The sequence below is a fragment of the Ascaphus truei genome, chromosome 4, assembly GCF_040206685.1.
Source record: "Ascaphus truei isolate aAscTru1 chromosome 4, aAscTru1.hap1, whole genome shotgun sequence".
Taxonomy (NCBI): domain Eukaryota; kingdom Metazoa; phylum Chordata; class Amphibia; order Anura; family Ascaphidae; genus Ascaphus; species Ascaphus truei.
In genome coordinates, this window is record NC_134486.1 from 60,838,293 (window position 1) to 60,863,933 (window position 25,641).

Here is a 25,641-nt window from a genome sequence, read left to right on the forward strand (position 1 = left end):
CAGTACTTGATGTATGGCCGTTTTTACCTAAAAATGCGGTACTAGGCCTAAGTTTTTTTATCGGATCCGATACTTTTAACCAATCTGATACAGAGTGCTTTCGATGTATTGTACTGTAGCCATGTCTGGTTTTGGTTAGTACGCTGCCCTGCCTGACTCGTAAATCCTGGTACAGTGCAGGCAGTGTTAGGCCCAATCCAGTTTTTTCCCATCAGTGAGCAACTCCCTTGAGTGACAGGGGGAGGCAGGACAAGGCCTGTGTTCTGCCCAATCCTTGGCTCAGACTTTGGACCTTCCCTCATGGTAGTTAAGAGGCTGCACTTCCTAAATGTAGTCAGTTGTCTCTCCCATGAGAGAGACTGGTCTCACAGAAGAGGTGTGCATGGCTCTGTCACCTTCTATTATCTCCCTTAGGGGAATGGGAGCGTGGACCATACCCCCTGTTCCACCAGGGAGTAGGGGAAGAGCTAGGACTGACCTCTGGGGACCAGGACTGGGGGTTGAGTCCAGGGACCAACCTGAGGCTGGAGACCAGTGTTAATATATGCATTTGTGGACTGTCTGCTGTATTCTGTATGGAGAAGAATAAAGCTGTTCCTGTTACAAATATACTCCTGCCTGAGCTTGCAGTCTATCAGGGGGAGTATGAGAGAGTTCTTCTGCAGGGACTGCTTTCAGCACACAAAGGGAACTCCCGCACCGCCACAATATGAACCACGTTGAGGTGCTTACTAGGTAGAGAATTGATGTATACAGAAGAAATGGAAACCTAGTATATCAGCACTCTATCAAGATAAATGTATAATTATTTTATTAAAATACTTTATTGGTGAACAATGAATAAAAAAAAATGGGCTTTAAAATAAGAAAATGTGTCAAACAGCACGTGACTGTGGTCATTCGTAACTTAACTAAAGGTAGTTAAGTAGTGTATACATACTGTATGGAGATCCTTGATAGATATTTAGGATCTGGTGCTATGTATATAGCCTCCTATAGATATGGAGATAAGTCCGTGATGTACCCTCCACACAGAACGTCAGTCCTAATGTACATGTATATTCTCAGAGCGTGTATTTATAAACGCTCTGAATCAATGGTGACATATATGTGGTGTATATGTATAACATCTAAGCAAGGCAAAGTAGATATCTGTATGTGACCATGGGCCTTATTCAGAAAACATTCATAAAAAAATTCGCCAGGGAATTTAAAATGAATGTTTTTTGGGCGTTGCTATCACGGTATTCAGAAAGGCTCGAATACCTGTGATAGCAGAATGCCCACAACTGGCGAGTTGCTGCCAGCGAGAGCCTCGAGCCCCTGAAAAGGCAAAAACCAGCGATTCATTTCTGCTGCAGAGAGAGCTGCTCTGAGAGAGCCGCCTCTCCCAGCGGAAATGTCGCCCGAAATGTATTTATTTAAATATCCATTCCTTTAATAGTGTAGAGGTGCAGGGGGTCTCCGGAGCTGAACCACGTTGGTTTTATGTCCGGGGACCCCCTGCTTCCCGAGATACAGGCACCTTTATGGGGTGCTGGTATCTCCTATGCATTGAAATGTCCCGCGTCACGTGACATTGGAGGCCTTCAAGGTACGTGAGCTTCCTGTTACCCCGGGAGTCGGAGGGCCACCGCTTCTAATGGTAAGTAACATATTCAATGTTTGTAAATGTCTCTTTTTACAGGTTTATTCTTTGGATGTGTTTTTTTATTTTCTATGTCATGCATATTGACTGATAATATATTAATCGGTACCTCTTTAGGGTACAGATTAATACATTATTATGCTAATATTTGGGGGGCATTTCTCGCTTGTTATTGCAGTTATTGATTTGGATGTGATTGTTTGTTTATGGTTAATGTAAGAAAAGGTTTGCGATTGGTGTTCGCTTGTACTTAAAGTTATACTGTATTATGTTAGCTAATGTGTTTTATGGATACTTCAGAGATTGTTTTAATTTATTTATTTGTCTTTTAATGGTTACATTAATTAATGTAGGATTAATTCATTGTTTACATTGGTTAGTGTTACTATTCATTTTGAGTTGCTTTAGGGATTAATTGGTTTGATTGGGTAATGGTTTAATTAATTCATTGTTGATATTGTAATTGCTTCTATTGATTGGATGAGCTGGCTACTGATTTTATTTAGTGAAGTGTGTTTATTGGGAGTATAGTTAGGTTTTATTACTGTGTGTCTTGTGTATTACTATATTTTTATTAGGGTGCCCATTGAGTGCTATAGAGGCTTATCATGCCCATATTATTATTATATGGGTATGATGTACCACTATACTACTCAATGGGTATAGGGTGGGTATAGTCAGTCAGGGGTGGGTGCTTAGGCCTCACGGGTGAGTGAAGGGGGTATTAGCCCTAAGGATGGGTGTTTAGACCTTGCGGGGGGGTAGCGGTTGGGTTAACCCCTTTATTACCTTAGCGGTATTAACCGCTAATGTAATGAAGGGGTTAACTCCCCCCGCAACCCCCCCGCAATGCCTAAACAGCCACTAAGGGCCAAATTCCCCCTTCACCCACCCCCGCTAGCCACAGTATTGCATTGTACTGTATGTTTATTACAGTAAGCCTGGCACGGGTGTTTAACCCCTTCATTGCCTTAGCGGTTAGCTGCTAAGGTAATGAAGTTGCTGTACATTCATGTTTCCTGCCTCGGATGCATGCCGGGGGGGTCCGGAGCTGCTATTAATGGCTATCAGCTCCGGAGACCCCCAGCATCAATCCGAGGCAGGAAAGGGGCCTGATTTTTTCTAAGTCCCGACCCATCGCAGCTCATCGAGGCATTTCCCCACCAATTGTCCAACAATTTTGTGGGGAATTGGATTTGGGGAGAACATCGTTTTTTAGGCCTGCGATGGGCCGCGATGGGCCGCGACACCCGACTCGCTGGTCTCTGAATAGCGGGCAAAGTTTCAACCGTACGCGGGGCGCTTTGAATACCGCAGCTTAGAGCAGTGTCAATAATTGCTGATTTCAAATGAAATGCTTCCCGCGTGTTGGAGTAGGTAAGTTGCCGACGCGCGCATTTCACGAGTGAACGCTTCTTCAGGGCACGTTGGGGCACTCGCGAAATGCGCGCGTCAGCAACTTACCTACTCCAACACGCGGGGAAGCATTTCATTTGAAATCAGCAATTATTGACACTGTGTCAGGGTCGCCTAGACCTCCTGCCTAGCCATAGCTTCTTTGTCCACTGGGTGTGTTGCTGCCTTCTGTTTCCTCTGGGTTCCTCTGTCTGCCTGTCTGTCTTCTTGTTGCTCCTGTCTCTGTCCTTTATAGCTCTGCTTCCTGTCTCAGCAATCAAATTGGGTCTCAGTGAGCACCAGCACAAATACCAATCGTTATTCATGTGAGTCATTTGTATCTGTCATTCTATTGTCAATTATGCTGTATATCACTCTTGCAGGGCATCTACCCTTGCAGTCATTATCTAGTGTCTTTACATTTCCTTGTACTAATGATGTGACCAAGGCAAGTGTTTATGGACTCATTATCTTTTGGACCGCCTTTCTGGGAGTTCCCATTGGCCAATTAGAACATTGGGGGTATATAAGGAAGCCCAACCCGTGTAGCATTCATTCCCTGATGAAGAAACACGTGACCGAGTGTTTCGAAACGCGTAGGAAGGTATTGTGGTCATCCAGGGACACCGTAGCTGAGCCAACCCGGCGGTGACGTCAGCGGAGGAGACGCTCGAAATCCACTCGGCTGGGTTGACACCACGAGTACTCCGGGAAACCTCCCCGCACGCTTCAAGCAGACGTCCAGTACCCCACAGCAGATGGCCACCCCTGGCAAAAGACCCCGTACCATTGCACATGTCCTACTCCAGGACGGTGAGTAGGATTTTAGTTTTACCTTCGGTGGAGCAGCAAGGCTTCATTCAGCACAAGCGCTGGGAAGCCCCCATTTCCTTTAACCAACAGAAGATCAGCCACTGTTTATTTTACAGTTCATGTTTTACTCCAATTGTAGTCACAATTGTTTTAACTAATAAATGCTCCATATTTCCATCAATATGTCTTATATTGTCTAAAGGGTAATACACTATTGTGGTTTTTGTATTTCTCTTGTCTCCCTCTCTGAGCTATTCCAAAAAAGAAACCTCAGCACAAGACTCTTGTTACCCTCAGTGCCACAAGAGGCTTTTCTACACTGATGAAAGAGATATGCTGCAGCTTAAGGCAACTCACAGACGTATCCCAAGAATAGTGGAAGAGAAGAAAGATGCCACTACTCAGACGCTTCAAGCTGCACAGAAAGCGATTGATTGTCTTTTTGGACGTTTAAATAAGGAGCAAGAAGCTAATTCTGCACTACAAAACTGTCTATCCTCAGCAATTGCTAAGTGTGTTCTCCAGGAGAAAGAAAAAGAGCAGTTGGAGAGTGACCTGGATGGCATTTCAGGTGAGCTGGAGAAGGCATATACTGATGCTGCTGAGAATCGGCGCCTCGCTTCTAAAAGTAATGAATTCCTGGAAATCTCTATGAAGGAAATTGACAGGCTTAATACAGAGCTTTAAGTCTCCCAGGAGGAGATTTGCTACTTCAAAAAAGAGATGTAAGTCGTTCGGGAGGAGAGATGCTATTTGAAAACAGAGATACGTTCTATGAGAGACGCCTCCGAAGAGTTAAATAGTAGGTTTGAAATTATAAACCAAATGAGTAAGAACTTCTCTGTCCAAGCCAGTGAAGGAGATAAAAGACTCCATGAATCAGAAGAGGAGAAGAGACTATTGATAGAAGAAAAGTCAAGGATGCAATTAGCGCTGGAAAAAGCAGAGGGTGACTGGGAAAAAGAAAAATATCAGTTGGAGAATGACAGGTTGATCTTGTCAAGTAAGCTGGAGAAGGCCTTCGCTGATTCTGCCCAGTACCAGACTTTCATGGCTCAAGTTGACGCAGCACTGGAAGCATCTCAGAAAGAGGTTCACAGGCTTACTACAGAGCTGGAAGCCTCTAAGGAGAAGAGTTGCCACTTCAACACAGAACTATGTTCATTGAGAGAAATCTTCGAAGGGTTAAATATCAGTTTTGAAACTATAACCCAAGAGTGCAAGAATCTCTATGTCCAAGTCAGTGAAGGAGATAAGAAACTCCATAAATTAGGAGAGGAGAAGAAACAGTTGGCCCAGGAAAAGTTAGATGTGCAGACAGCACTGCAGAATGCAGAGAGAGTGCTGCAAGAAGAACGTGTCTCCCTGGAGCGGTGCACACAAGCAGAAAATATGCTGCAGAGTCAGCTGCGAGAACTGCGTACACATCTGCAGGACACCAAGGAGAAATGGGTGAATGCTGAGGAAAAGCAGCGAGTTCTGCAGGAAGAAAGTTTCCAGACTGCCTACAAAATAAAGATGCTGCAAGATTATTTGAGTACCCAGTGTGTCCCCAAAGAACAGCATGAGGAGCTGAAGTCCACACTGAGCATAACCAGAGCCTCGCTGGAGGAAGAGCTACAGCTAGCAGCTGAACACACATCTCAGCAACTCTCAGCGCTGCAGGCGCAGATCGCTGAGCTCAAGACACAGCTTGCCAAAAAGGAGAGAGAGAAGGTGTCCGTCTGTCAAGTGGCTGGCCTGACACAGCGCTATGAGGTCAAAATGGCTGATGCCTGCAAATTATTGGACCACACAGCCCGTGATAAGGTCCGGCTGCAGCTGGAGCTGTACAATGCCCGGGAGGAGTACCGGCAGCTGCAGATCAGAAATGAAGAAGATGCAACATATCTAAGCTTTACTCTGAGTCAGCTGGGAGATATGGAGTCGCGACTCAACTCCAAAAGAGTTGAACTGACAACTGCGTTGAGTGGGAAAAGAAGTGCAGAAGGACAGCTTCAAGAGCTGAAAACTCGAATAGCTGGTTTTTCATTGGGTGGTGCCACGAAACGGCAGTCGCAAGAGGAGACCATGGAGAGCGAACTCTGTGTCCCCAATGACTGATGTGGAAAAGCTGCAGCCGTCCTTGATGCCCACATTCCTGATGTCTCTGTCCCTGCTTTTGGGTTGAACGCACCCATTCAGAGGTTCCTTGCAGCAACCAATGTACCTGTGGAGTACCCTCTGCCCGCTGACAAATCACCAGAGGTGGGTCACCTTGAGTCCACTTTTCATCAAGGCCTCCGGGAAGAGCCTGGAGGATCGTCCGGAGAACGCTCTCGAGAGGGGGTAGTAATGTCAGGGTCGTCTAGACCTCCTGCTTAGCCATAGCTTCTTTGTCCACTGGGTGTGCTGCTGCCTTCTGTTTCCTCTGGGTTCCTCTGTCTGCCTGTCTGTAGCTCTGCTTCCTGTCTGTTGCTTTTGCCTTTGCTTAAAGTCAGACTCCTAATGCACATGCTTCTGATTCCTGATCTGTTTCTGTACCTGTACCTGTATTATAGAAGTCTGTTCACAGTAAAAGCCCTTGCTGGTAATCTGGCTTGTCCCTGTTTGTTCCTGTTCTCAGTCCCTGCCCCCAGACCTGTCCTTGCTCCCCTGTCCTGTTCCAGTCTCCTCGTTGCCGACCTCTGCTTGTTACCTGACTTCGCTACCTGCCACCTGCCTCGGACCTCTGCTTGTTTCCTGACTTCGCTACCTGCCGCCTGCCTCGGACCTCTGCTTGTACCTGACTTCGCTACCTGCCGCCTGCCTCGGACCCCTGCTTGTGACCCCTACTACGCTCGTGCTGTTCCGGCCACCGAGATCCTACCCGCCACAGGAGTCTCCCGTGACACACTGCTCTAAGCTGCGGTATTCAAAGCGCCCCGCGTGCGGTTGAAACTTTGCTCCTATGTGTTCATATAACACTGTAGGATCTCTCTGATTATAGGGACCGTGTTTATATCCACCATACAGTTAGGCTTGTCCTCGAGCATATCAGCGCTGATATACTAATGATCAGCGCTGATATAGGGGACAATACATTGTCAGATATTTGTAATATGTGTTCTATCTGTCTTTAATGTATGATCTCTTACTTACCTGCTGATCGGTTTACATTGAACCTCAGTACATTATCTGCCTGCCACCGGGGCTTTGCCTGAATCAGCTGTTCCATGCCGGTCTGTTAGGAGCACTAATCTAGTTGTCGGCTGGTTTTATTGATCCTTAGAGTAACCCTTAGCACTATTAGCCCATACTGATTGATACCATTACCCTATTAAGGGAGTCCTATTGGATAATTGTTACTTCTATGTGCTATTTGGGTTGACGGGGCTTAAAGGGGTTTTACCCCCCCCCCCTTGTTTAAGGATCTCTGTCCATGAATAACCTCACGGATCAGCCATCTGTGTGTGCTTCTCTTGCATATTACCCTTTAACATTTCTCTGACAGGGTGGGTGTATATGGGTCCTGGTATATACTATAATTACCTTTGCAACTATATCCACCGCATGTTAAAGACTCATACCATTATCTGTTCATACCTCCAGCACAGTTTTGGCTGCGCATGTGTTGGGGTGAGTACATTCCCCAACCAACATCTCCCCGAACATGGGGGTCTTTGTGGGTGAATGATATACACTCCGTGTACCACTGCAGCCAATATATATATATATATATATATATCTAGTGCAGAGGATATACATGAGCAGTTGCCTATGACTTTATTAAGGATGCATCAATATTCCCTTCCCAGTCCCGTAGCCAAGCTACATTTTTGTCTACACTACTAGAGCATATAAGGCATTGCTCAAGGTACCCCAAGAGGGTGTTTACATTAATCCTTATATTGATCTCATACTTGCAGACCTTTGCCTTATTAGGCTCTAGGGGCTATACTCATGGAGCGCCTCCTTTAGTATTACCCTTATAGTAGGCAGCTTCTAGTGTTTGAATGGGACTAATACATCAGTCACACGTCAACAGATAGTCACATACAGATATCTACTTTACCTTGCTTAGATGTTATACATATACACCACATATATGTCACCATTGATTCAGAGCGCTTATCAATACACGCTCTGAGAATACACATGTACATTAGGACTGACGTTCTGTGTGGTGGGTACTTTACGGACTTATCTCCATATCTATAGGAGGCTATATACATAGCACCAGATCCTAAATATCTATCAAGGATCTCCATATGTATACACTACTTAACTACCTTTAGTTAAGTTACGAATGACCACAGTCACGTGCTGTTTGACACATTTTCTTATTTTAAAGCCCATTTTTTTATTCATTGTTCACCAATAAAGTATTTTAATAAAATAATTATACATTTAGCTTGATAGAGTGCTGATATACTAGGTTTCCTTTTCTTCTGTATACACTGCTTTCAGCACTCCTGGAGCCGGCGGCAGATGGAGGCGCTGATACCAGAACGAAGGGGAACCAGATATCACCCCTAAAGCCTGTCCTGTTTCCCCAACATCAGGGGGATCTCAGATATTCTGTGAGCCAACAGGTACTTAGCACCACTACACACCTGGTAGCTGGGGAATCTCCCAGAGGGTGGGGGAAACACCGCTACAGTATGATAAAAATTAGACACTTTTTTTGGCTAATAATGCATTTTTATGTTACCGCAGTTTGATGTAACCGGGCCTTTGTGTCTTTATTTTAATGAAGTCTTGTTGAGTCCTCCACTGTGAATTACTTTTAACCAAATAGTTGGAACATTCATTTCTTGAAGTCAGAAAATCTGACATCGTGAATCAACATACTGTACAGTTTGACAGGCACTCAGGTATTCTGCTCGAGTATCTGATCATGAATGGGAGTCACAGTACACTTAATTAGTATTTCAAGAGCATTAACAAAATAAGAAATAATTTTGGTTTATTGACTGCATTAGGAACCCCTACTTTATATACCTTAATACTGAAAGATGTGTCTTCCTGTGCTACTGTCCATGGAAATGTTTCTGAGATTAGATTTTAGTGTGTGTCTGTGTGTCCGAGCTATTATTTTTCAAAGTGCGAATGCAATGGAAAACCTCACAGAGCCTTGAGCACCATCACTAACAATCAAAAAACAATCGCACTCTCAAAAAAGTCAGCAGTAACTTTTTATGAAATCCATAAAACATTTCCCATAGCTTCTATTTTGAGTTTACTAGTACTAGTGGTCACATTCCAGCATACCACTTACAGAACAAGAATATGAACAAGCTCATGAGTATGTGGCTCTCTAAGGCCGAGATTTATCGAGCTGCGATCCATGGTATTGCACCCTGTTCTGGTGGGAATTGCCCTTGACTGGATCAACAATTACCGCTGGATTGTGGTGGGTAATAATGCATCACAGCTTGATACTGTAAATACCAGTCTAAGCGTTCTCGCCCAATACTAATTTATTTTATTTAGAACCACAAGGTAATTCAGATGATTTAACATCTACTGCTGAGGCTCATCTGAGTCTAACACATTGCCAGTTTTTCCCTGGCTTTTTCCTGGAATGCGACGCACTTCACCTGGAGCATGCCGCATTCATTTTGCGTTCTCAGCCACAGGTCATGCGCGGTTTATGCGCGGTTGATGCGTTTATTGAGAATGGTTCGGATTTAATAGGCTGCAATTCTTCGCGTGTCCGCCAGATGGCAGATATTCATGAATTGTAACACCTTGATAAAGTCCTGCGGGATGAAACGCGTTGGTGCGGCTGTCATGTACACCCATTTGTGAGTCCATTCATTAAATACCCTCTATTTTATTTTGGAGTTTGCCCAATATTTTTTCCAAGTACCTTTCCAGTTGCAAAGCATCCTTTGCTCCCCTTCATCTCTATGAATTGTAATGCACATGCGCTTCAGTAATGTGTCGACTTGCAGGTGTTTTGTGTAAAAAAGATACCACAGTGTGCTATTGTAACTTGGCCTTGAGACTGAAGGAAGAGGTTGCAAAAATGTATCAATTTAGGCTTTTCATATTAAAGAAAGACAAAGACCAGTTTCGGTTACAGTATTCTCCAGAGACCCGCCGCCCGCCATGAGTGTTCAAGTGCAGCCCGCTTTCCAAAAACCCGACAGAAGTTACGCGTATTTGATATGGGCCGCGATTAATGCAACAGAGGATAAGATGGCAACAGTTGTTCAAATTTATCAGTATTTTATCGAAAACTATGACTTTTACAAATTTTCGCCAGCTCTTCATAGGTGAAAGCGTGCAATAAGGAAAAGGTTATGTAGCGATCCCTGTTTTTATCGTATTGAGTCACAATTTGTTGGAGGGTATTCCTGTATCTATGATCATGATGACGGCAAAAGGTGAAGGGTCGTGTTAAAACCAACTAAGAAACGACAGTCGCTGCCAAGCAATGCACCAGCAACGGCTTCCAATGACGATCCCACCGTAAGTGACAACCCTTGCTGTCTATCCAGCAAGCCTGAGCCGGAATTCGCGTGCAGTTTCGATCAAGCTTGCATGTACCTAAGCAATTTCCTGCCTCATCAGCTGACTACAGGTGGACTAGTCCCGCTGCAAACTATCGACGTGGATGATCAAGAACGCTGGACTGGCAGTGGACCGGCGCCGGCGCCAGCTGAATTGGAAATTCTATGTTAAGTATCGTTAGTATTGTTGCCGTATTAATTTCTGTGTTTTTTTTTATTTTGACAATGCAGTATCAATATCGGTGCGATTCGAAAGTAAAGCAATTCTCCTGTAAGCAATATCATTGGCTGAGCGGCTTCTACAGTACTGTACTGCAGATACTGAACAATTGGTGGAACGCTAGGCGCATGCGCATTGGAACCTTCTTGAAACGCATATGCGTGTCATTACATCGACGGTAGGCGCGTGCGCATGTGAACAGGAGATGCCCCCCGAGAAAATTATTGGTGGGACTGGCTGGGAGCGTCTTTAGGGGGCTGACCATTACAGTAAAACTTTTCTTTTTGTTTTTCCTCAGAAAAGAAAACGGCTAATGGAGGGATTTCTATGGCTAATATCGCTTTGTGTAACAATGCCTGCACATTGCTGAACCGGATTAAAAAGCCACGTATTAAGAACACAATGGCAAGATTCAAAAAGTTAACGACCCTGTGGAGAGGGGGGGGGGGGGTTGGGTGACTCATGCGCAGTAAGCAGCTAGCTCCCATCTCAAAGAGGCTTAGAGTACACGCAGGCGCAGTGAGGCGATTGACGCTCGGCTAGGGACGGATTAAAAACACAATGACTAACTTCAGAAAATGAATGACTGTGGAGGTGTCTGTCGAAAAGAGTTTGTGTGTGCGTGGGGGAGGGATGAAGGATTAGTTGTGCAGCAGTTCAAAGAAATTACATACTGTAGAGTAGAGTACAGTAATTTCAAAAGGCAGTTCATCATAATAATTTGATCAATAACCCCCCAAATACAACCCCCAAATACAGTACATAAAAAGCAAGTCACTTAATCTCCCTGTGCCTCAGGCACCAAAAACATAGATTGTGAGCTCCACGGGACAGGGACCTGTGCCTGCAAAATTTCTCTGGAAAGCGCTACGTACTGTATACTGTAACAGCGCTATACAAAAACATGCAATTATTATTATTATTATTATAATATCAAGGTGATGCTCTGTGCAAATAAAATTCGAGAAGGGATTTTCCAAAACGTTGCCGTAAACAAAGCCTCAAAGAGAATTACACGCAGGCGCAGTGAGGCTTTGTACTGTAGCTCGGCTATGGACGGATTAAGAACACAATTGCAAGATTCAGAAAATTAATGACTCTGTGTTGAGGGGGGGGGGGTTGGGTGACTCATGCGCAATAAGCAGCTAAACTGCTAAATAGCTCCCATCTGAAAAAGGATCACACGCAGTGAGGCTTTGAAGCTCGGCTATGGACGGATTAAGAACACAATTGCAAGATTCCAAAAATTAACGACTCTGTGGAGAGGTGGGGATTGGGTGACTCATGCGCAGTAAGCAGCTAAGCAGCTAAATAGCTCCCATCTGAAAAAGGATTACACACAGGCGCAGTGAGGCTTTGAAGCTCGGCTATGGACGAATTAACAACACAATGGCAAGATTCCGAAAATTAAAGAAAGCCGCATGAAGTTCAAAGCTAAAGACATACTTTAATTTCAAAAGGCAGTTCATCATAATAATACACCCCCAAATACGTTATGTAAAAAGCACACAAATCAACCATGTGCAGTCAAACGCACAGGGTCGCAGACAAAAGCTACAGCACAGATTGAATATCGTAATACAGTAAGATGGTTTTTGCAGGCTTGTGGAGAAAAAAAAATTACAATAAAAATTTTTTTTTCACTCACTCAAGCATGCAGTTGTGGGCGAAGTTACAGGCGCATGTGCAGTACATTCCTGCTGTCAAGCAGGAATGTGATTGAAACCAGACACACGTTCAAAGGAATGGTGTGAGAGAGATGTACTGCATGGTAGATAAGTTGAAATACCCTGCAGTGCAGTTAATTATCCTGAGCGAGGGGAGAGCGCTGTATATGCCGAAATGTGACACTGTTACAGTACAGTACACGCTTATGCGTTTCAACAATTTTCAAATGAGACATACTGTACTGTACTGCAGAACAGCACTGCAAATGCATGTATACTTTAAATATGCAAATTTACAATTACTGCGCGCACACACAGACTGTGTACTGACCTAGGTTGAACCGCGAAGGTATTAGACTTCCAAGACAACAGCTCGCAAACGCCCCCCTGAGTTTTTACACGGCATTGCAGTATTGCAGACAGCGAGAATAAAATGCTAATATCACGAGCGCGAAAATAACGCAGTTCACTCCGGGCAAAAACGACAAAAAAACGCACATAACCGGGATAATCTGAGAACCGCGGATCTAGCCGACTTAGACTCAGATCGGCCGCCACTGTATTCTAGGATGGCTGCCTTTTTAGGTCCCATAATAGAAGAGGGAGGGGAAAATCACCCTTTCCTGACATGGGTTATTACCCCAACATTCCAAATCAATAAAATCCCTGTCTTTGAAACGATTGCAGCGGCTTGCAGATATTGGCATTGCTAGGATGTATGTACAGTACCCATTTGTTTTTGTCATAAACTTGTGAGCAACTTTGAAGTCTATTTACATTTATGTATATAGTTGACTCAAAGGACTCTACTAAGAGTCAAACCTACGAGGTTATGGATTCAGTATATGACTCAGCCAGAAAAGGTCATAGAAAATGTATAAGTTTCTCCCTCTCCCCCCCCCCCCTTTTTTTGATAACAGCTGTTGCTTCCTGACAGCAATGCCAGATTTGTCTAGGAGCAGATACTGATCTTCGCAAAAACATAATCAATTAACAAAATAAACTTAGCAAAGAAACCATAACCAAAGAGAGCCTTCAGTAAAGAGAAAGTTTATGAACTGAGAAGGAATGAATGTGCAAATAGAGTGCAGGTGTTTTCGTTTTTCCAGTGGAAGTATGTGTCGCCCTACTTATTACATCTGAGGTTAGGAATGAGAAAAGCATAGATGGGGTAATAGTTGCACCATTCTGTTCCAGCTTTTACAAAATTGCAGAAGTAATTCAAAACATTCAGATGGAATTGAACAACGTTATAAGATGTTTGTGCTGGCAGATTCAGATATATGAAAAAGAAAGGCAGTAAGGAAAGAGAGACACAAACCAATAGAAAGTACAATGCAATAAAGATCAGAAATTATTATATACATAAAATGCAATGGGAAGAAAACCAAAGTACAAAATATAGCTCAACCCCCTTATAACGCTGTGCTTGGGGTCCAAAGAATCAGATTGCGTTATAAGCGGATCGCATTAGAAATAATGTAAAATTGTATGCATTGTACAATAAAGTATTTAAGATACCAATAATCGTGTTGTAAAGTATTCATAGATACGAAAATTGGGAGCCATGCTTGCATCGCGTTATAAGCGGATTCGCGTTGTAACGGATTGTGTTATAACGGGCTTGAGCTGTATTAAACATTTTAATTCCAGCATGTATATATGCCAATACCTTTGCTAGTCTATATTTTCTTTAGTACAGAAGCCATGCTCATATAAAACTAATGGTTACTTATTTAAAGAACACACCTTTGAACTACTTTGTTAATATACAGTATTACATGCATGATTATTTAAAAAAACTTACATTGTTAAGATGTCTTGGCGGAAAGTCTGGAAAACCTCTGATGGAATAACTTTAAAACAGAAATGGGATACTGACCTGGGAAAAAAAAAAAGTAAACAATACATTTATTGAATGCAATACTTTATTCAACATAGTAGACACTTGTAATTTTAGCCTGATGTAAAGGGTTTGACAATTCTTTGTACCGAATATCTGCTTCTTTTGAAGATATCCTGTCCTTGTTTATACTGTATGGTCCAAAAAAATCAATTCAGAATTTTGGGCAATATTTTCCCAAACTCATAGGTGTTTATTAAGTTAGACAAATATACATGGAAAATTAAATATAACTGTTGATGCCAGTCACTGTGAGGGTATCACATTCTACACTTGATAAGGGATTTTTAAGGTTTTGCAATCTCTGTACATTGAAATTTCTGTAACAGATATAGTTGAGCCATCACCCATTGGTGGTTTTTTTTCTGTATCTATTTGGGATGTTGTTGTTTTTTGTATGTATTCAGGGGTGGGCGGGTTGTATGTATTTTGGGGGTGGGTGGTTGTATTTGGGGGATAGGGGGAATTTGTATGTATTTGGGGGGGGGTGTTTTTTATTTTTTATATATTTAGGGGGTTGGGGTGGTTTGTATGTATTTGAGGGGTGTTTTTTATTTGTATTTGGAGTGGTGGGAAGTGTATGTATTAGGGGGGTGTTTATTTTATTTGGGGGGTTTATATGTATTTTGTGTGGGGGATAATTATTGTGGTGGATTGTGTGTGTGACCAGGGGGGAGGGGGTAATGAGTGTGAGGAGGGGCAATTGAGGAAGTGTGATTGAGTGAGAGAAGGGTAATTGATGGAGGGGTGAGAGACCTCAGAGGAGACGGGGGATGTAAAAGTGAGGAGGAGAGAGGGGAGAAGGGGTAAGAGTTAGATGGGGAGAGGAACACATGGGAAGTGGGAGAGAAATAGAGGAGGGGGCTCACAATGGGATGTGAAATTGGGGACTCACAAGACTGCCAACATGCAGGGGGGGGGGAGGGCCTGTTGAAACTCTAGTCCTGGGCCATGTGAAATCTGTCGGCAGCCCTGGGTACTGAAGTGGATCCAACTTTAGAGGATCCACTTCCGTATTATATTTTGATTTGTCACATAGCATAAAAGAGAATGCAGGAAAACAAGCTATAGTATGTGAGGTGGAGTGTTATGAGGGCAGAGAAAGGACACAGTGAAGGGAAGCAACAAACACATCAAAAGATTTTAACCTCCATTTTACATTACTATAAAACAGAAGATGTATGCAATACATTTACTACATTAAACGTTTGACTTAAGGTACAAAGAATTACGTTTTGTAGTCTAGTTTTTATTGTGAGAATACTTTCATTTTAGTGCAAATGGGAAATGTTTACACATTGGGAACAGAATAATACACTCTTCTGGGAACATTAGTTTCCCATAATTGATTTTGTGGCAGTTGCTCACGCACAGGGCTGTTTACAATTGATTCGCCTTATAAAGTTTGAGGTCAGGTCACACATGTTCAAAAGCATGAGAATGAATTGAGTTGGTAGAGCTAGGTGCTCAGAAATCAGTCTCGGGCACTTCAGTCAAATTGCAGTTTCAGTATAATATTTATTCACGACAGTATCTGTAATCATGTACCATGAGAAATTTAAATTGATTAAAAGTTTGTCTATCACATGCTAAATCAAATGCTGTACAAATACAATCATACCTTCTTTATAATGATGCATTCATTTAGAAGCAAGTCTGGAATTTACTAATTCTGTCTTTCTGTTTTTTTTTATAAATACATCTTTGGGGCCAATTAATAGAACATAAACCATATATAATCAATTCTTATTGATGGTCCCTGTACTATAGGGACCATGGGGTTATGAATATTATTTCCATGATCATCAAGCAAGGAAAGTTTTTTCCAATTTCCAGAAAAGGAAATTGGGATCATTTTGCTAATCTTCAATCATGATTCGTTTATTTGCCCAGTTTTTCAACAAGGGCATTTAATTAGTCACATACGTTACCATGAAAATGTTAATGCTATGTTACTTAAAATCCACCACTACTTTATCTTGTGAAAACAGTAACCAAACAAAAAATATTTTCGGTAATGCAATGTGGGAGCTTAAATTGGGAGCTCAGGGAGCTGGTTAGATCAGTTTTTCGAAGTAAACGATGCTTGCTGAGCCAGTTCAATATTTATGAACAGGAAAACACTACTGTATGCTAAATTTGGCTGAATTCTTCTTGCAGAATAATATGGTAAGTAAGCTAAAAGTTAATTTATTATGCTGTATAATTTAATGTGTCTACATGTATCAGCTAAAATCTGTAACCAGACTGGTCTCGTTTTAATATATATATATTTTTAAAGGTAGTATGAAAAGTTTTCTCAATGATATAAACTTGTGTCAATTAGAGTCAAAAGTATGTCACAGATTAGACTGAATGTTAACACTATGTATATGAGTGGGGTTCCTAGCAACATTGTTGTGTGATGAATTTTGGCACATTTTCTTTACATTCAGTGTTGGATCATCAAACGTTACTGCTAATGGTCTTTCTGAGTGTAATAACAAATCAAATGTTTGTTCGTCCCCTTTACAATTTTAATGTCACATTTACCCCATTACATCGGACACATATCTGCCCAGGAAAAGTAACAAGTATTTTCACAGACTGATTATTTCATTGTACAAGTTTAGCCAGCCTCATTGTTGCTAATGATAGTACAACATATCCTGTTACAACTAATATCAGAGACTTTCCATAGTATGTCAGTGATGTCAGTGATGGTGCACAATGTCACAGCATACTGTACACCACTACAACCTACAACTTGCCAAAAGCAGCAATGAAGTCAGCTACATCTTTATTACGAGACCAAGTGGATAAACTAGACATCATTTTACTTCAATATGTTAAATGTTACAAACAATACCAACATTGTGAAGATGCAGAAAGAGATTCTGAAAGAGTTACTCATACCGTACATTAGATTCAACATATGTATTGCATGTAGCCCCTCCATTTGTTATGGTATGTTGTGTTATATAATGTGATACACAGGGCTGAGAGTACAACTGAATCATATGGAAAGATTCTGATTTTCTGTTCTTTGTTACACTGTGATTCAGTATTTTATATTCTCCTTGTTTGACAATGTGCAACATAAAATATTGCATGTATGTAATATTATAAATTCTAGAAAGGTTGATTTTACAATTTTTAGTTAATTCTATTACAAATTATACAATACTTAGATTTGAGCAATATTTCACCATTGTTTTGTAATGTTTCTTGACTTATCTGTTTTTGAATCCACAGTGTACCTCAATGTCCCTTTATCAAATCCTTTGCAGTTAGAATAGTCAATCTCAACAACATATATTCATTGCTCTTTCTAAACTCAACTTAGACTAACAATAATTGATCATTTTACTCTGCAGGACTTCAACATAACCACATATTCTTTATCATAATGCACAAGGCAATTATTGACTTAAAATCCATGTTATATTATCAGTTTTGATGATCCAATCTATAAAAAATATTGCAAACTTATGTTTGGTTACTACCTTATTCTAATGTGAAACCCAAATAAAAAAGCAGAACAATACTACATCAAAACCTTTACAAAAAAATAAATGTTTAATGAGATTTCTTTAGCAGGATTTTTCTGTGCACCAAGTTCATTCTATATATTTCTCTTTTGAAACATAAACATAGTTTTTGTTAACCTTTGGTTTGTATTTCAGAAAAACAATATTTGTGTTACATAAAGAAGAAGCGAGAGACTCTTCCTAAAGTAAACTATTGTTCTTCCAGAAAAAAATTGTAACAGAAAAAAGTAGTGATGCTTTGGGATGTATATATCAAGTCAAATTGGAGCAAAATATATGCAAATTACTCAATTTTCTCTTTGTATCAATGTATCTAGGAATTTTCTCCAATTTATGTGTTTGCAATTTGGGAAGTGTCAATAGGAGGAGTTAGAGAGAAGTTTTATAACACCCAGGTTATAATGAGATACGTTACATTCACTGTCTCAGTGCGTTACTTTTTTATCTTCAATTTTCCTAAAAAAGAAAAACTGCCAAGTCAGAAGTGGCATAAACTACCAATGACTAACAATTGGCTTCTAATATTTAATTCAAATGCAAGCAGAAAAAAAAGCAATGTGATAAGGCAAACTTGTATTTGCACTTTCTTTACATTGATACAGCTCCTACATTGTGTCTGTACATAAAAAGAAGTTCTAGTAATATGTGGTCTCTAGTAACGGTAGTCCAAGTAAAGGTGCACTCACGGTACCAGCTTAAAAAACAGCATGGATGTACAACAGCGACAGTCCCGCTGGAGGCGGAACCACCGGTATCATAGAAGTGGAAAAAGAGGCACTCCAATGTTCTTCAAAAGATAGAACATTTATTACACAAAGACCGATCCCTGTGTAATAACCTTTGGAACACCATTGGATGGCCTCTTTTTCCGTCTCTATAAACAGTACCGTTTTAACCACCATATATAATCCATAAGGACAGTTACAAACGTGGTTTTGCATAACCATCTACTACCTACGATAATGAGGGTGAGAGAGATCTGGAAAGATATTGTAACTGTGCACAAAAAGGACACACCTGAGATACCTGGTATATGGTAATTTGAATTTGCAAGGTATATTCAAATGACTTAAATTAGCATATATCCCAGGTATCTCAGGTGTGCTCCTTTTTTTTTTTTGCTCAGATAATTTTTTTTAACAATTGGCACGTTTCAAACTCCATTACAATTGCACTTGTATTAGCCTCAAATGTCTCCACCTGTGCCAGCTGCATAAAACATATTTTTTTTGGTATACAGCAATGGACTGTGCTTGGCATAAAGAGGGAAATGGCATGAACAACCTACTGTATAACTAGCTTGGAGGTTATGCTTTCTGAGTTTTATGTATTAGGGTGTATGCGGTATGTTAACCCCTTTAATGTCTGGTGCATTCATTTGCAATGCAATGGTAGCATCATTCATCAAGGAGGTAAAATACACTTCTGCCATAGGGTTTTGTAAGAAATCCAATTACATAGCCCTATGGTAGAAACGTGAAATATCCCCCTCCACCCCAAACCCTCCACCTGCAATTACTAATGTCTAATTTTGGAAAGAGTTGGATGATTTTGGATTGCTCACAGGGGAACATTTGGGGAAAGGGGGGTTAGGGAGAAGGTCATAATAGTAGATTATAACAGTAAATATGTGAGAGGAAGTGTGTGCATTCAAGTTTTTGCTTAAAAAATACTGAAACATTTGGCCCCTGAACTTAGTGTATTTTTGAAGCAAAAACTGTAATACACACTCTACCTCTAACCCAGGGGTGCGCAAACTGGGGGGCATGGTATTTTCCTTGGGGTGGCGTGGCGGTTGCAGAGACCTCACACTCTTTCCCCATGCATGTAATGAAATGCCGGGGGAGGCACGAGACCTCTGCCACTTCCCTTATCTGCTCTCAGCCAGCACCTCAATGACGCATCGCCACGACAACGCGGCATCAAATGATGCAGCGGGGTCAAATGGCAACGTGTCACATGACGTTGTGATGTCATATGATGCATGGTAAGCAGGTAAGGGGGGGGCGCAGGCAAGGGGAAGCACAGACAAACTGAAAAGTTTGCGCACCCCTGCTCTAACCCATTTACTATTGTAAATAGCGCACGTGAGACCCCCTACACTCATTGGCAGTCTTTTGGCAGCACAGGAGTTTAGGGTTTTATCAAATGGGTGGTGTTCCGTGTGGGCAGGTTTGAGGTCCTTATTTTCTGTGGGCAGGATCTGGGTCTCCTCTTCTATGTGTGACCTGCCAGCTCGTAACATGTGAAGAAACTCTGGAGTCCCAGCAGCGTGGCACTTCCAGTCCCTGGCTACCACTTGATTTGTCTGTCAACCTGCTTTTCCTTCTGTTGAAGGCCCGGGGACAAAATGACTGTGGGCCCCACTTTATTTGGCACACTGGCCCAGCAGCAAGAGGCTACTAGATAAGGCTGGTCCCCGAGAGGAGTCTACTCAGATCAAGAAGGTAAGGCCTGAGGCATGGAGGCGCAGGAGTACACTTGTGTCTAGGAATGCAAAGACATGAGGGGACACCCAGGGAGCATGAGTGCGGGAGTGGTCTGGGTCTCCAGTGGAATTAAAGCCCACCCATGAGGGAAGCCGTGTGGTGACATCACCGGCTGGGACGACAGCAGCATGCCCACGTGGGGCACTGAGAGCAAGTGCCACTAATAGGTTCAGTCCCAGCCTGCACAGTACCATGAAAAAGAAAATACAGGGGCAGAGCAGTGGGGAGAAAAGGATCTCTTTGGGAGACTATTGGGCAGCAACCTATTGATCCCCATATAAAAGATGAGGAGTCTAGGGAAGCTTGGGGACATTTGCATTCAATTGAGTAGAATCTTTAGCTGTTAGTTTTAGTGACATAGCCACAGGAAGAGATGTCACCAGGTTGGCTGGCAGATTGCAAAGTACTATGGGTACCAGTTGTGCTTGCTCCTGTGTCCTCTCCCATTCTTGCGTTGGTTGATAGGGACACCAAAATACCAGGAGTGAGTATAGGACACCTACTTGCACAATCCACTGATTGCTTTTAAGAATCCAATTCACGTATTTGAATTGCCGAATCCGGATTGGATTGGTAAAATTCACCAGTCGATTGTATTCAATGGCGGTTTTTGATCCGCACAGATTGAAACTGGAACAATCCTCAGATGAATTTTAAACCGCAGAACAGATTTTGAATTGAAAACCTGGGAAATTCTGCAAAACGGATTTTGACAGTTTTGCCCATCTCTAGTAATTTGGCACTACTACCATAACGCAAAAGGCATGTTTTACTTCCAGGAATTCCTTAAAAGCAATATAGGTTGCAACGGAGTACTCATTTTGGACTCTTTGTAGTTGTGCTCCAAACCTCTTCACATGCAGAAAGACTTGCAATGCTTTGCTCTGCTATTGTAGTACATTACAGGCCTGTCTGACTGTGAAGGAAGTTGTAATAAATGTGGAATCCTATTAGATAAAATCAAAGGTCCAGCTTGCTCTACCTTCTATAATAATGATAGCCTAGGAACAGACGGGCCTTAGAATATTTGATGGACCTTATGCTGTTCCCAGAATAGCATGGTCATGTGTAGAGTATGAGCAGCAGATCTGTGGCCTTGAGGGCGTGATTGAAATTCTTGATTCTCACTCTTAATGGCAGAGGGTGGATCCAGGCTATGTACCGTATTGGCCCGAATATATTGTATGGCCTCGCACATAATACGACCCTAAAATAAAAAGGTGTTAGGCTGCACATATAATACGAGTACAGCTTTCACAAAGGCATTTTTAGGAAAAAAATATAGCACTATATGCAGGCCAATACGGTAATCACATACAAGCGATTTGGTGCTTTCTAGAGATAGGCAAATGTGGGATGCATTTATCTTTTTTTTTTAAAAAGAACAAAAGTTGAAGGGTGTGTTCATTACTATAATAACTTTATTATCAGAAAGCAGGGACCAGCTTCCTAGGAGAAATAGGAGGCTGTCAAGTAAATTGAAGGAATAATCCAGGCATAAGACTTTCAGCATATGTCTGCACGGATTTACAGTCCTTGCTAGTGTGATTGGGGAAAATATTTGTGGGCAGATTAAATATACTGTACTTCCAAGCCACAGTTTAGGTCTTGGCAAAAATGTCCAGTCCTCTTTTCCTCAAAAAATGTCAAGAATTTTACCTATTACAACATATTTATTTTCAATTAATTGAAAATGTACCGAAAAAAAGCGATGATTAAAAATTTAATAATAATAAAAAATAAAAATAATAAAAAATAAAAATAATAACTAGAAAGATTTAATTGTGCACTATATCTATCATGGGTGACTCTAAATCTAGCCTGATTTCACTAGGAGTTTTCCGATAAAACCGCCAATTTTTTTATAGTGTTGAAACTGCTATTGGAAGGCAGAGAGAAGTTGGATTTGAAGGCAGTGAAATAGCTACTTAATCACAAGTGATTCCCCTTTGTCACGTGATTTGTAGGTTGTTTTAAATGATTGCCAGAAATGTTTACTGCTTCTAATCTCTCTTTTGCTCTATTTTCTCATACAGTACATACAGCCTTTTTTACTATTTCGCTTAGGTGACCCAGCCTAGGAAATAAACCTGATCAATCTGCAGCTATTTTGACCAAAAACACTCTTCGGACTATATTGACTATGAGCAGAAGGATAATGTTGAGTTCTGTGTGGATTTCCTATTCGGTTAAAATTCCGGGACTTTTCTATTTGGGGCAGGCTTCGGCGGTCCACTTACCATAAACTAAATTAGGAGAAGGCGACTGCGAAAAATATTGAATCTGTTACTATATATTAAGCTTGTGGGCTTTATGGAGGTTATGCCTACTGGGCATATGATGAAGCCAGCAGTCATAAGATGGCTGTACAGCACCATATATTGATTCCACATGGACATGAAACTGTTGCTTTCCTTGAGGATACTGCAAGGCCGATTGTCTTCATTTCTGTACCAGGCTGGCAGTCAATACAGGGGACAGTTGGAAAGCAGTCAAATAGAGGTGTGTGATGGGGATTAAATGAAGGTCGCTGGATCCAAGCATGCAAGTTCTGACAGGATTGTTCCAGTGTTTCGGTAGTAACCAATCACATAATGTCTTACTGTTGGAAGGCAAAGTTGGCTACAGCAAAGCCCGCAATGGGAAAGGCACCATATTTCAATAGAGTTGTAGTTTTAACACTGTTTGCTGGCTTTCAGTTACTGTAGGTTTTTCAATTCCTTCATATGGGCAAGCTGTTACATGACATGAGAATTTGTGTAATTTTTCCATAAATAGCTTCAGATGTAGCAGACTTTATTACCCCCACTAGCATGTTGCAGCGGAACATACACAACACACAGTAGACATTGTCTTTAATTAGTGCGCCAGCGGGTCCACTAACGCATGCTGCATTTCTAGGTTTGGGCCCCATGTCAGTGTGGCTATCATATTAAAGGTTCAGCCCAGTCATTGCTTCTATCAGTCAAGATGGATACTCAGGTTTCCAGTTTTGGTACCCATCTTATTCTGGCTAAAATGGCTTACTGATATGACAATGTGTGCTCTGTAGCAGTTGTTTCCTCTATGCATACAGTATATAATGTAATGTATTTGAATGACTCCTTTGTGTGTTAAGTGTGTACTTTACTTAGCACACAAAAGAAATTGGGCTCAGCCCCCACTGACACAGTTCCCAGTGGACAGTTTGAATTTCTCACTCTCTTAAAGCACTGTTATCTACCACGGCCCTAATTGGCCAATTTTTGTTTTGTGTTAACACCAAAGCGAGGCTTGATTTGAGTAGACAAGCAGGACAGTTGAAATTGCTATTCAGCACATAGCATCCTCGAGGTATTGAGAGACAAGAACCCCTCATATGGTGTGGGACTAGGGATCGCAATGCTGTTCTTCATTGCAGTCCATCCACTGTACCTAATGGATAATTACATGTTCAAAACCGATTTTCAGGAAAGCATTGAAAGAGCAGTTTTGTTGCCGGCGCCTCAGTCGTTTTAAGGTCCTAATTTACAGTACCTTACATGTGGCACTGGTGCCTGCCAGGGTGGGATGTCCAATCACATTTCTGCATTTGGACAAGTAATATGGTGGGCTCTCTCTTAAAAATGAACCCTCCTCTATATTGGTCTCTCTCTCTGGATTGTGTGCACATCTTTTTAAATGTACTGTCCCTTATACTACATTGGTCTTTCCTTGTCTTCAGGGTCTGGATGGTGTGTGAGTTTTCATAAATATATTCTCTGGAAAAATTCGACTGGAACTTTTTTTTTTTTTTTTTTTTTTTTTTATAACTCTCATTTTTATTTGGTATTACAGAGCATACATAATATCACCACCTATTGGCATACGTTACAGAATACCCAATTTTGTCATCAAAACAGTGACACGTAGACAGGACATGAGACAGACGTAACAAACCACACGTAAACCACATCACTAAGACGGACAGGACAAACTAGACTGGGGTGAGACACATTAGGGTGGGTGGGGGTGGGGGGCACCTTTTTTTTAAGGTTCAATTTAACTTTTTTTTTTTTATAACTTGTATTTTTATTGAGGTAAGGTACAGGAACAACGTATAACATGACACTGATATAAACAATTAAAATAAAATTCAGCTAACATGTAGAAGTGATATATTGCACTAGGGGTGACGACAAGAAAACAAAAGACAAGACTGACTTAGACAGCACCAAATTCTCGGTGGGTAAGTCGTTTGAGTATTTGAATATCATACATAACAATTTACCGGGTGATGGGGGGGGGGTGACACAGGAGGGAGAAGGATGGTAGGGGTGGGACTGCTGATAGGGGGAGGGGGGGGATGATAGGATTACGGATGGAGTTTCTGAAGACTGTTTATTGGAGCCCATCTTCACATCATTGTTATTGAGGATCCCTTTTGTCTAGTTGAACGTGGCACCTGAGGCCTCTGTGTGGAAGTGGAATACGGTCTTTACCCACCGAAGGAGAATGCACCTCGAACTATCAATGCCATATTGTGTCGCACTCCACCCCGGGGATGTCTGTTTGGGCTAGCCAAGGGATCCAGATTTTTAGATAGTTGATGCCAGTGTCATTAACCAGACTCGTTAACTTTTCCATCTGGCAGACAAACCAAATCTTGTTTCGAATCTTGGGGGTTGATGGAGTTTCATTAAGTTTCCATACTACTGCGATCTCGCACCGGGTCGCTATGGCAAGATGCCCAATTAGGTTATTGCTTGCTCTTGAGAGCCCTTCTAGTGGTCTGTTCAACAAGAACAGCCATGGGTCTAGAGGAATCGGGAGGCCCAAGATCCTCAGAGTCCAATCTTAAATTTCTTCCGAGAGAGGGGCGATCCGTGGGCAGGACAACAGCATATGTAACAGGTCGGCCGACTCCCCACACTGTCGAGGGCACAGCGGGGAGAGTCCCGGCACATACCTTGATAATTTTAGCGGGGTGTGGTACCATCGCATTAGGACCTTATATGCATCATCCTTAAGTGTGGCGCAAATTGAGCTTTTGGCAGCTGCCAGATAGATTTTGTTCCAGTCTTCGTCGTCTAGGGATTCTCCTAGGTTGGACTCCCACTGGGATCTGTATCTCGGGTGTCTCTGCTCGGGGTCCTCAGAACCGACCACCTCCCCATATAAATGCGATGTGAGTCCCGAAGTGTCTGATTCTACCAGACAGAGCTTTTCAAAATTAGTCAGTGCTGGGTAAGGGGCTAATTTATTATAAAATGCTCGTACCTGGAGGTATTTGAAAAATTCAGAGTGGGGAATATTCTTTTCAGATCTAATATGTTCGAATGATTTAATTTTTTTACCAATTCCCTCCAGATCCCTGAGGCGCATATAACCGGCCTTTATCCAACCAGAGGTACTACCATACTACAGGCCCGGAGCAAAGTCGGAGTTCCCCCAAAGGGGGGACATCAGGGAATTTTTAGTGGTAAGGGAGTGACTGTGCTTTGACGTGTTCCATATTGTCAGCGAGTTGGTCACAGAG

General features: G+C 41.9%; 1 protein-coding gene across 1 annotated transcript in view; it reads right to left on the minus strand.

The window, feature by feature from the left end:
• The window catches only part of LHCGR (luteinizing hormone/choriogonadotropin receptor), a 177,673-nt gene that overhangs the window by 146,867 nt on the left and 5,165 nt on the right, over positions 1-25,641 (minus strand). Inside the window, exon 2 of the mRNA XM_075595844.1 lies at positions 14,030-14,104. Within this exon, the coding sequence (XP_075451959.1) occupies positions 14,030-14,104 (75 nt within the window). The remainder of the gene's footprint in view (positions 1-14,029; positions 14,105-25,641) is intronic.